Below are 12,658 nucleotides of genomic sequence, written 5' to 3'. Positions count from 1 at the left end.
GACGCCTTCCCGCTCTGTTGCTGCCTCAATTAAGGTAGGTAGGTAGGTAGGTGCCTAGGTAGATAGGTTGGCAGGCACCACCTCGTCTCGTTACTACCTGCCACCTCACATTGTACAAACTTTACCCTTGCGCAGCATATACTTGTGAGGGCATCTACACAAAATAGCCTCGCCGAGCCGAATTACCACGCTGTCCATCCTGCCCACGACCGGGCACACCCAAGGCAGACGGTCGCCGGAACATCCGTCCGTGTCGGCCTCCAAAGAAGAAACCAACCCCCCTGCATTTGCTTTCTCTCTCCGTCCGAACTCCGATCCATCCCGATCCGCCTCCGCCTCCGCCTCTGCCTCCGTGCTCGCCCTAACAGCACTATGACCCGCCCCGGTGACAGACGCCCCGGGGGGTTCGTGTCCTGCCCTGACTCGAACACTGCCGATCTTCCTGTCAAGAGCGCTTGGTCCATACCTACAGACGTCATCATGCGTCTTGGTCATACTGGGAGATGCTGAGTGACACATCATCCCAGAGCGTTGACATTACACTAGATTGCGGCATTGGTGGACGGCCCTGGTGTCACTCAGACGGAATGCACCAATAGCTTGCGCCCATTGGCCATCGTGCACGCATGTAGCCAATCGACACCATCCCTGGCGAACGTAGAGCGGAAAAGGGAATAGGCAGGGAGGGGATCAGAGCGGCGCGCGGCGACGACGTCGCGATGCGCACAGAGGCACAGATACAAAACCTTTGCGATTATTTGGCTCGGGCATCGAAACGGAGAACGTAGCCGCAGGCACAGTGCTGACTGACATACGGATACACTAGGACTACCTGATAAATATTGGCTAGAGATAAGAAAGACGACTCTGCAGTGGCCTAACTCTCCTCGGCCCCCAGTTGCGTCGTTTGAAGCAAAGACCAGCAGGGAAGCGAAGCATTGACAGCACATCACGTCGGCTGCCGAGCGAATGACTCGGGGACGACGGACGCTGTAGGTCATACGCACCAGAGGCTTGCCACGCGACGCAGGTATTGTCGACTGTCTAACACCAGTACATGAATGGCATGCAGTGTTAGCCTCTGAGCTGGATAAAATAGATATGAGTTGACTAACAGTTTCTTAGTCCTCTGCAACGGATTTGGACTACACGACAACGATACCAGCACGAGACGACATATGGAGCTGCTGGAGGGCGCATGCTTGGTGCGAGACTGGCAACAGCGGCGATGACGACGGTGCCGGTTTATCAAGAATCGGCCCGGTAAGCTGCTTGACTCGCTCGTAGGACTGAATCTCATACCCATACGCATGCGAAAACTCACGGCGGTCACTAGTGTTCTCAGTAGGAACGGAGAAGAGCGCGCAGACAAGAGCCGAAATCGTTGGCAAATGTGGTTGGCATCTCAGAAACAGGCCAATGACTGGATGCAATAACAAGCAACCCAAGCGTGCATCAAACGAGGCTCCAAATCTCCGAGTACTCGGTCTCGTTACGAGTGGCACCCGGGACGCACGACAGGACCAACACGAACCAGGTTCCTCACGTACAGGGCTAGTGTATCCGTAGACGGGACGAAGACAGGGAACAACGACCCAGGCTCAACCAGTCGACCGGTGTAACCGTGGACACTGGATCCATGGTAGTGGACACAGCTGGATGGTGGGAACATGCCGTATCCAAAGCAGCCCAAGGGGATTGTTCTACAAGCCTTTTACGCCTTTGGGGGGGGGCCTCGACGCCATAAGCCACGGTGACCTGGACTACCTACACGAGGGAACAGAAGCACCTCCCCCTTTGTCTTTTTATTATTTCAAACGAAACCCCTGTTGTCCGTCCGTATGGGATATCCACGCTGCCTGACGCACGGGTTGCAGCTCGCGGGGTTTCCACCTGGCGAGAGGGAAATCCACTGTAACGTATTATCCGATGGGTACGGCACCGACACACAAGATTTAGGAACCATGGATGAGCCACGAGGCAAATTGGGTTCTAGGTTCTTTGCGGAGTTGGTGAAATTTGACTTCATTTTCGTCCATTGAGTCCAAAGACACCGGGCACTGCTCAACGGGGAAGCATTGGAACCGGGCCTGGCCCTAGAAGGTTTGTTTACCAGGATGGAGAAAGGGCCCCAGACGGCTTTCCCGGTGGTTGTAGGTAGGTACTTTGGAGAGAGCAATATTTTGTTTGTCTGGTTTTGGGACGGCGACGTGTGGGCGTAGCAACAGCGCATGGCATCTAGCCTGAAGTCGGCTAGGGTTCTACTTTAGCATGTCAGTAGTTGCAACGGCACCGTTTGGCATAGGCATCCATGGCGGCTGACTGCATGGCGGCGAGTGGCTGCATGCCCAATAAATGGCAGACAAAGGGGTGCAGAATGCCGAATTGCCGTCAGACGGCCTTCTGGACGTGTGGCTACCGGGGGGGGGGGGGGGGGGGGGCGCCAGAAGAGAAGATCTAGGCTCTTGGAACAAGCAAGCGCTCGATCCCCTATGCAGACACGGACTGTGTCGCGCATTGTCAGCCGTCACCGGGCGATCTGACGCCGGTACTTTGTGGTTTGGGGCTGGCGTCGGGTTCAAGGACAACGGAAGACGAGGTGAGGTGTGCCCGAAAGATATGGTGAGCGGGAAATGAGCGAGAGTAAGCGAGCAGCGGCGGCGCAGTGAGCCCCCCGGATTGGGTTGTATCGGCTCATTTTCTGGGGGGGCAAAAGGACCAGAGAAAGGGTTGCCAGCTGGAGGACGATGGGAAAGGAGTTGTGGATGGATGGATGGATGGATGGATGAATTGATGGCAGTTTGTTGAAAGGCGAGTCTAGTTCATCCAACCACCCGTTCTCGTCCGTACCTTGATTGCAAAAACTGATTCATCGTTTGCCGGGTAAATGTGGAACCATGTTCGTTCAATTAAACCCTCCATCCCACGCTGTTCGCAGGCAGCAGCAGGGTGAGCAGCAAAACAAGGCATGTATATGCATGTATGGTTATCTAAAGTGGAATTATATTGAAGCCCCATTCGACGTTCGGGGAGTATCAGTGCCTAATCTTGCAGGGAAAGAGGAGGGAAGGCAGGAGAGAAAAAAGCAAATAAAGCGAAATGAGCAGAAACATTGGAACAAGAGGGCGGCTGTCTCTCTCTCTCTCTGGACGTAGGTAAATCAATCAAAGCACGAGTGTACTCCGTAATGAGGAGAGAGTGGGCTGGTGTGGGATCCGCAGTGCCGTTCATTCCATTCCGACCCGTGACAGCTGCGGAAAGTAATATCTCGCACGCTGCAAGCAAGCCCGATAGACAGGTAGGTATTCCAGGGAGGGGGAGGGGGGTCTGGTACCCGGTCGAGGCGAGGACGGAACGCTCGCAGCCTCTCTTCCCCCCCCCTCCCCCCCCCTTTTTTTTTGTTTTGGCTTGTTTTGGCTTGTATCCCTGGGTCTCCTTAATGCTCCTCGATAGGCAAGACGACGGACGGGAAGCCAGGCGTACAGATACAGATACGGATAACCGTGACGAGGCAATTATCGAATGTAGTCTAGGTAGGTCTACTAGGTAGCTACCCACCACCTACTTTAGGTATCCGTATGTAGAGTGGGTGGTCAATTCATCCCGGCGAGATGCCATCGGCTGACTAAGATGAGATGCCCCCACATGTGCTTAGCTAGTATCCGTAGCGCCTATCTGTACTTGTACATAGAGGACTGGCCAATCATGTCATGTGACTCAAACACCACTCGTGGAGCTAATCCGCTTGTGGATCCGTTTCGAACGTCCGGCGCTGTCCCTCTGGTGCTTTGCAGCTGTCCCCGGCGAATGTCATGTCCGTCCGTTCCGTTCCGTTCCGTTTCCTACGCCTGCCTCTCTTTACCCCCCTCACCCCCTCGCTCTCCAATTCTTTTCATTCTCCCTACGAATGCCTACGGATACACTGTATCGCCGATCCCTTTGACCCTCATCCCCTATATACAACAATTGCCCGCCAGGCACATACGACACAAAGGAGAGAGCAAAGGAGAGCAGAGGAGAGCAGAGCAGCAGCAGCATTGATAACGGGGCACGCGTACGGGGTATCTGTATCGTGGCATATCGTGTCGGTATAGGCCTTGCCTTGCTTTGCTTTGCTTTGCGTTGCGCATCCTCTGACCTGCTTGACACTCGACAGCCAGCATAGGTAGCAGCAGCATACATAGCATAGCCCAACCGAGCCCTCTCACTCTCTGGCTCTCTCACTCTCTCACTCTCTCACTCACTCCCCATGTTCTCGTCATAGCCCCTCCTTTCCTGCATCTCTCTCTCTCTCTCATTCTCACTCACTCTCCCTCTCCCTGTCTTTCCCTTCCGCTCCTTTATTTCCTTCTTTCTCCAACCCGCCCAGGTCCGCCGCCGATCCCCCAAAAGGTTTATTTCCTTTTCCTTCTTCTGCTTCTCTCCCTCGCCCATTTGCTTGCGCAGCGAGGGAGTCGGGTCAATCTTTCACTAAGACAAGGTTATTCGACTGCCAAGTCTCACACTGCATCAGCGAGGTTTGCACCAAGGGTGAGTTCGTCTATGTCCCCCCCCAATTCTACCTTTACTTCTTGAACCCCCACGGCGCCGGATTCGTACTTCTTCTCTACTATTCACGCGCCCCGTATCTCTTTCTCTCTCTCTCTCTCTCTCTCTCTCTCTCTCTCTCTCTCTCTCTCTCTCTCTCTCTCTCCTCTCTCTTCATGCAAGGGCGAACCAGGATAAATAAAAAAAAGAGAAAGAGATGCACATCGAAGGAGGGGGAAAGAAAACACCTTGAAACTGACGTCGGTCCGGCCTGTGTAGGTAGTCGTCTTCTCCCTTCCACCCCATCCTGCGCGCCTACGAATCGCAGACGGCCGCCGCCACCCTCCCATTGATAACCTCGCGCTCAATCCGTTCCCCGCGCGCCCGCGACGCTCTCGGCGACACGCACCACCGTCGTCCGTACCCACCTCGCCCACACGTTGCCTACCTATAATCATGTCAAACCGTCCACCCCAGTCCATGTCTTTACATACTCAACAACCCCAGAACAAGGTTGATGGCATCTCCGACCCCGTCGCCTCAGACACAAACATTCACCACAATGCCGCAGCGCCCTTCACCGACATCTCCTTTTCCTACGTTTCAAACCCCCAGATCCAGTTCCAAGCAAACACGATAGCGCCCTCGCCGCCATTGTCCGAATCCTCCTTTCAACACCTCGATCCTCCCTCGACTCAAACGCTAGTTTCGACTCAATCGGCTCCCACCAGCTCTCTTCGAATCCAGACTACACACTTCCACACCCACCTGCCCACAGGACCCGACAACCGTCCCAACGCCACCCTCTCTACCCCGCGCCGCCCCAGTGCCGCCGTCCTTCAGCATCAGACATCCTCCTCGAGCTTGAAGCCCGTATCACGAACACCCAGTTTCAAGGCCGCCATCGCCAACAGCCTGGGGCCCGCCTCGGCCACGAGCTCGTGCATGACCAGCCCCATCCTGTCGGCTATGAGCGACGTCACCCCGCTGCCTTCGCCTTTGCTATCAGGAGACTCGCCCGGCCCGTGGAAGCGACTGGGCTTGCGTTCGCCATCCAGGCATCAGATGCCCGACCCCACCCCGGACTCCGTCCTGGTCTCGGCCACCGGCGAATCAATAGCAGCCGCCCTGGCCAACGCATCGAAACGCAAAGTCTACGCCGGTCTGGTCTCCGAAGGCGCCGACGGCGCTGGCGCAAACGGGCCCGTTACCGGCAAAGCAGAACACGCCCGAAACCGGAGCATCAGCGAATACACCCCGGACTCGAATTACGTTCCCAAGCGGCACGTCACCGTGTCGGGCTCCCATACCAAGCCCGCCAACGGCCCCGATGCCAACAACGAACCCCACATGCGCCGAGAACTGAATCTTGCCGAGTCCAGAGGATTGACGCCTGCGATTGCCCAGCCTCCGACGCCCCCGCCGAGCGAGTCCTCCAGAGACCCGACCGACACGGCCGCCAGTAGACCGACCAAGTCGGAGAACACGGAATACTTTGAAGCTTACGACCGCCGCGACCGGAAGAAGAGAAGATGGAGGGCGGTCAAGACGCTAGGCCAGGGCACCTTCAGCCGTGTCATGCTGGCAACCAGTCAGCTCGACGACGATGACAACTTGGCCCAGGCCGGCGGCCCGGCGTCGATATCACAAATGTCTCAGCCCTTCAGGAAGACCCTCGTCGCGGTAAAGGTTTGCGAGCATGGTCCACGAGGAGGAGCCAGTGAAGAGAGGATTGAGATGTCGCTCAAGCGCGAACTCGAAATCATGCAGAGCATCAGCCACCCCTCGCTCGTTCACCTCAAGGCGTGGAACATCGAGCCGAGCCGTGCCATCCTTGTCCTTAGCCACTGCCCGGGTGGCGACCTTTTCGACGTGGCCACCGGCCATCGACAGCTCCTCAAACCCGCCCTGCTGAGACGAATGTTTGCTGAGCTAGTGGGCGCCGTGAGGTACCTCCACGAACGCAGAATCGTCCACAGGGACATCAAACTCGAGAGTGAGTAGTGACCTTGGCCGAGAAGAAAAGAGAAAATAAAAAAAGACTCTTTACTGACAATTCTTCTAGATGTGCTCGTCAACTTGACGGCACCCGAGCTAGCGGATCCCGCGACTGACTGGACGACGTACCCACACTCGGTCATCACGCTGACCGACCTCGGTCTCTCTCGCCGTATCGCGGACGACGAAAAGCTGGAGACGAGATGCGGCTCCGAGGATTACGCTGCCCCCGAGGTCATCATGGGCTTGCCCTACGATGGCCGCGCAACTGACGCCTGGTCTCTGGGCGTCTTGCTCTACGCACTCCTCGAGGCTCGTCTCCCGTTTGACCCTTACCCCAACACCATGGATGGCCACCGCATGCGCAGCCGTACGAGCCACCGTATCGCGCGCGCGGAATGGCGCTGGATCGAGTTCGCCGGAAAAGACGGCGACCACGAAGGCGACGAGGCCAAGTTCAAAGAACTCGGCTTGCTCGGCGCCATGGAGATTACCGAGGGCCTCCTGCAGCGTGCCAGGAGTAGATGGACTCTGGAGAAGGTGGCCGAGCACGAATGGGTCAAGGAGGCGATCCAAGTCGAAGGTGGTCTGCGTTTCCGCGAAGAGGTGGAAGGCGCAGAGGTATGATGGCGTTGGAGGCATTCGCTCCTTGATACCCCTGGGCAATGGCGGGAACAGGATAGGGTTTTGGTACGGCAACGGATGGATTGTACGAGTAAGGCTACCGGGTAGGCGGGCATACGCGGCGACAAGCCGGCATTCGGAGCACAGGCCCCTTCGTCCGTGGGGGCATTGCTTTCCTTTCCCCTTCTTTTTTCTTTCTTTCTTTTTATCCTTATCACGTTCAAGGCGATGCTTTTTTATGCTCGCGAGTAGGGTCTGGAGCCTTCGGTTCAAAGTGCTTCTAGGAATGCCCAACAATGCCTCCTCGGGGCTTTTTTATACTACCCTTTTTAGATTCGATTTCACGACCCCCAGAAAGAAAAAAGAATTACCATTCGAGGTGGAGAGTTTTATGTTGGGGGGGGGGGGGGGGGGGGGGCTAGCGATGGTGTTTGCGCACATACTATATCAGGCGGCGAGTGTATTTCTTCATTGTTGTTTCAAGCATAACATTTTACCAAGGCACGTAGTTGGTTGGTTGGTGGTGGTTGACCTCTACGGTTATTCTTTTTGGACCAGAAGGGGGAAGGGAAGGGAGTAGGGGAGGAAGAGAGACTACAATATGGGCCGCCTTGTTGGCCGGAAATCAAAAAGAAGTTTTTTTCTTTCCTGCAAGATATGGATGTGATGTACCGGACAATCGAGATGTGATGATACACGAAGTCCCTCCTGAGGAGCACTTTGGGGGGCTGGGCGGTGCTGACGCCTAGGCTACTTGTTTGTGTGGATTAATGATACGTGTGTGTGTGTGTGTGTGTGTGTGTGTGTGTGTGTGTGTGTGTGAGGTGTTCTGGTAAGGGAATCTCCCTCGTGGGCGTGGCGACACCGGGGGTGGGTGGGGAGCGCGTGGCACGCAATGGCTGATATGTCTGAGTGTCTGACGGGCGATGAGAAAGGTTTGTTCTGTCTGCTAGGGAAACGGCGAGTTTCCAACTGCCAGAACCAAGAGCCGAAGGGGGGGGAGGGGTGGGAGGATAGGATAAAGTGACGGCTACAGCCGAGGGAAAAGGAACGACCGATGTAGATAGAACGTCGTTCGTTGTCCCCTCCCCCCTCCCCTGTCTTACCGCCGTCGTTTCTCCCTTTATCTTTGTTCTTTCATTGATAAGCGAGGAGGGAGTTAGTAGGAGAGGTGCGGCTTAGGCTTGGATGAGCCGCGGCGTTTGGTGGCGTGGCGTGGATGGGGTGATTGGGGGGTTCGGGGATGTCCGGCGTGGCGTCGGGACGTGTCGCGGTTTGGGGAAGGGGTGTGTGTGTGTGTGTGTGTGTGTCGTTGTATGTGACGTGGTTATGGGACTTCATGCCAAATGAGACCGGATGTTTTTTGTGTTTGCGCTGTGTGTCGGTTGAGGGTTCGGCACGGAGAAGCTGGGCATGCGATTCGGGACGGGGGACCGGGACAGAGTGGGGCCGTTGTGGAGACATTCTGCCGACGGGACACGGCATAGGTCCGTTCGGGCGATAAGCGTCGTACTTTAGACAAATGTGCAGGGCAGAGGTGGACGGCTTGAAAGAAGAGGAGGCACTGTAGTTTAGCCCAGGCTTGCGAGGGGTGTTGGCGCGAAAACAGCACCAGAAAGTTTTACGTCTTTACAAGTCCAACTTCCAATATACAAGAAGAATCATTATAATATCATGCCAGGTAGGAGGGGAGGAGGGCTCGCCATCTCCGAGCAACAAGGTAACCCGCGTGAACCGTACGCCACTATCTGTCTCTCTGTACCTATGGGCTCTTTATGCCGACCGAGCCAGTATCGCCAACACCGGGTCAAAATCATATCCAACCGTGAGTCCCCCCAACCTATCCTGGCCATTTTTTTCAATGCAGACGGAGACAGACAGGCTTAACATCGAATTTACCACCCCCCACGACTGCTAAGCTAGAAAACTGGATCGTTCCCCGGCCAAAGAACATCGTACGCCGCGCCGTCGTCCAGATTGCCCGGCCCGCCCATGGCCGCCAGGTGCCCCGGGTCCGAGAAGCCCATGTCCTCCGGGCCGATGAACTGGCCCAGGTCGTCCAGGTCCCGCCACGAGAAGCCCCGGAAGAGCAGGTCGGACTGCGCCGGGAAGCCGCTCGCTCCCGGGTGTCCCTGCCCGGCCCCCGCGCCTCCGAACCCGTGCTGATGCTGGTGATGATGCTGCGCGTGCCCGCCGCCGCCGCCGCCGACGCCGAAGCCAGCCGTCGAGGAGCGATCCGTCGCGTTCGGCCCGGCCGGCCCGGGGACGGTGGCGGGGGACACGCCGTTGGCCGAGGAAGACGGGGCGAACCCCGGTCCTCCCGAGACCCCCGGGGGGCCGTCGTCGACGCCGACGGCGTCGCGATCGTACGGGCCCCCGGAGGCGGCGGCGGCGATCTGGGAAGGATGATAATGATGATGATGATGATGATGATGTTGTTGTTGTTGTTGTTGTTGTTGTTGATGTTGTTGTTGATGTTGATGTTGCTGGTGCTGGTGCTGGTGCTGGTGCTGGTGCTGGTGCCGGGAAAGCTCCTGCGGCGACTTGCTGCGCCAGAGGAGGGAGAGCAGGCTGGCGTAGCGCTGGCCCAGGCTGTGGGCGCTCGAGGACGACTTCTGAAGGCACTCGATGGTGACGTTTATGGAGCGGCGCACGCTTTCGGATGCTTCGTTGCCGAGGGCGCCGGCGAGGCGGGCCTAAGTCTCGCCGATTAGCAGTTGAGCCCTTTTTTTCGTTTGCCACAGACAGACAGAAAGATGGAAAGACGGAGAGAGGGGCAGAGAGAGAGAGAGAGAGGTCGAGACCGGTGCACTCACCTTGAATAGGAATACGGCTGCGTAAATGACGTAGAGGTAGTACTTGAGCGGCATGTACCTCAGCCCGGTCGAGGGGTCCACGGACGTGTTCAGGATGTTCAGCAGGGAGTTGGCGGCGTCCATGGACTCGTAGATGAAGCGGGCGTCGGGCGTGCTGGCCAGGTCTGCGAAGAGGGAGTTACTGATGCCCGGGGCCTGCCTCGCGCGTGCCCGGGAGCCCGCCGCCTCATTCCCGTTCTGCTGCTGCGGATTCTGCTGCTGCTGCTGCTGCTGCAGCTGTTGCTGCTGACGCGCCTTGGTGATGGCTCGGTTGATGGTTGCCTGGAAGGCAAAGGCGTTGATGTACAGGCGGAGGAACTCGTATGAGAGGTTCAACGCGGCTTTGATCAGCGGCGTGACTGGAAAGAGGAAAGGGGGGGGAACGAGAGGTCAGTCGTTGTCGAGGGCTATATCCTACGGGATGACCAGAGAAGGCTTACAGTTGAGACTTCCCCACACAATCTTCCATTTCCGGAGAACGGCGAACGAGTCGTCCTATTCCCCCCACCCCCCGTCAGCGGCATGATCGAACGCAGAAGTGGTTTCCACAATCCCTCGCGTCCGACTTACGATGTACCTCACGTACTCCCCGCCCAGGTAGAGCTGGGCCCTGTGGCTCGACGACGAGTACAGGATGTCATGGGCGTTGCTGAAGAGCTGGATCAGCTCGAGCTGTGCCTGGAACAGCTGCCCGAGGTTGTCGGACCCCGCCTCCTGCGTTCTCAACGAGGGGAAGTCGGCGGAGCGGGGAATGGTGGATGGTCCCGGCCCTCGCGACCAGAAGCCCTTGCCGACGCGAATCGATACCTCGCGGTCGCTCATGTAACAGGCTGATGACGAAAGAGAGTCGCCTTGTCAGCGGAAGCTTGTCCACAAGAGGCGGAAGAAAAAGAAATCATTCGAGGCGAGTACAAAGGAGGGAATCCCATCTTACCGGCCCAAACGATCCGTTTCCTCCTAAAGGTCTCGGACGACGGGCTCGTCTTGTCAGCCAACAGGCCCGTCTGCTCCAGGCTCTGCAGGTACGCCAACCGGATGGCGACGCCGATCTGCATCCACGCGCCCTCGTCCTCCTCGCCCCTCCCCACCGTGGGCTTCTCCTGCAGCCTCTGCGGCGCCCACTGCGCGAGTATCAGCAGGGCCTCGACGGCGCCGACGGTGGTCGAGCCCTTGTAGATCAGCTTCGAGATGAGCGTCTCCATGTACCGCGAGCACGCCTCGTGGACGCGGGACAGGGAGGGCTCGTCCTTGGACGTCACGGTGAAGATGGCGGTGAGGAGGTGCGGTTCCGACTCTATCTGGTGAGAGATGGTGGCGGGCGAGTGGCTCAGGATGCACTTATCAGCCACAGGGAAGAAGGGATGGAAGTGTTGGATGTAACTAGTTAACGAGAGTCAGCCCGAGGGAGGGGAAGGAGGCACACGGCACGGGTGAGGGCGCCTCACGTTGAAAGCAGGCGTGACGCTACCGAGGCGCTCAGTATCCCGTCCGAGATGGGCGGATAGCAGGTGACGGCGGGCGTGGAAGGCTTCCGCGACCCTCTCTTGGGGCTGCGCTTGTCGCTGGCGCCGGACTTGACGCTGGGCAGGTCCTGGATGCCCTCGCGGGACTCCTCGTCGTCGAGGTCCGCGACCTGGGCGAGGAGGTTGAGGGCATCGGAGGGGTTGAGGAGGTCGCTGGAGGTGATGTGGCCCTCGATGTCGCCGGAGCTGTTGAGGGACCGCGTCGACTGGCCGCCGGGGCTGTCGGGCTGGGATGCGGATCCGGGCCAGCTCGCCGGGCGGCGGCCGGACGCATCGTCGTCTCCCGGCGAGCACGACCACGGCTGCTCGTCGCGACGAGGAGGGGACTCGGGGCTCGCCGAGCGTTGGTTCCGCCGCTCCTCCGCGTGGCTGATGGCCGAGGAACTGGCGCCGTCGACGCCGGCCAGCGAATCATACGACGGCGCGGCGGGGGCGTTGCGGTGCGGGAGCAGTGCATCACCGTCCGCCTGCGGGAGCCGGACAAACTTCCGGGGCCGTCTCCCACCTCGTCTCGAGGTCGCCAAGATGCATTCCTTTTGCTCCCGGACACATCGGCGGCAGGGCGGCATACCCGGGTTCCCTCCGTAGTCACTAAAAAAACACCGGGGCTCAGCATATGCGCAGTCAAAGTAGCCTAACTTGCAGGAGTCGCATGATTCCAAGGACCAGCACCAACAGCCGGGTGCGGGACGGGTATTCAAGCAAGGGTTACGGTAGACAAGAAGCTCACAGGTCACATCTCGTCTTCCTGAGCCGGCAGGAGACGCAAGCCCGCGATACCCGCCTCTCCTTTCCAGTTGCCGTCGCCGAGTGAGGAAGCCGGTGGTGCGGGGAGCTGGACATCGTCGAGGACACCTGGTGGGCGGCGGTATCCACCTTCACCGACATCTCTTGGGGTCTACGTCGGCGACCTAGAGGGGGGAACACCGACTGTTCTGGTTTTCGGGGAGTCGGCCCGAGAGTATCCCGGCCTCCTCGTCTTCTTCTCCTTGTACACGCGTGCGTGTACGTGTGTGTGCGTGTGTGAGCGCGCGCGCCGGGGGGGAGGGGGGAGGGGGAGCGGAGGCGGAGTCCAAGGCTTCGTTGATGTTGAGTCGTGTGGAGAATTATGCGGACTTCGCGAAAGGATGT

At 58.2% G+C, this 12,658-nt stretch overlaps 2 protein-coding genes across 2 annotated transcripts; one reads left to right on the top strand and one right to left on the bottom strand.

Annotated features, from left to right (window-relative positions):
* Positions 1-4,983: 4,983 nt before the first annotated feature.
* GLRG_01215 (uncharacterized protein) lies at positions 4,984-7,152 on the top strand (the record flags this gene model as incomplete). Its single annotated transcript, XM_008091900.1, has 2 exons — positions 4,984-6,523; positions 6,593-7,152. The coding sequence occupies 2 exons, from the start codon at positions 4,984-4,986 to the stop codon at positions 7,150-7,152; spliced, it is 2,100 nt and encodes a 699-aa protein (XP_008090091.1).
* A 1,916-nt stretch (positions 7,153-9,068) lies between these two features.
* On the bottom strand, positions 9,069-12,096 carry GLRG_01214 (fungal specific transcription factor domain-containing protein; the record flags this gene model as incomplete). Its single annotated transcript, XM_008091899.1, has 6 exons — positions 9,069-9,845; positions 9,966-10,363; positions 10,445-10,499; positions 10,575-10,834; positions 10,939-11,384; positions 11,450-12,096. The coding sequence occupies 6 exons, from the start codon at positions 12,094-12,096 to the stop codon at positions 9,069-9,071; spliced, it is 2,583 nt and encodes an 860-aa protein (XP_008090090.1).
* Between the last annotated feature and the right edge of the window lie 562 nt (positions 12,097-12,658).

Source organism: Colletotrichum graminicola (genome assembly GCF_000149035.1).
Source record: "Colletotrichum graminicola M1.001 genomic scaffold supercont1.3, whole genome shotgun sequence".
Lineage (NCBI taxonomy): Eukaryota > Fungi > Ascomycota > Sordariomycetes > Glomerellales > Glomerellaceae > Colletotrichum > Colletotrichum graminicola.
The sequence above is the reverse complement of the archived record's forward strand: the minus strand, read 5'-3'. Positions and strand labels throughout refer to the sequence as shown.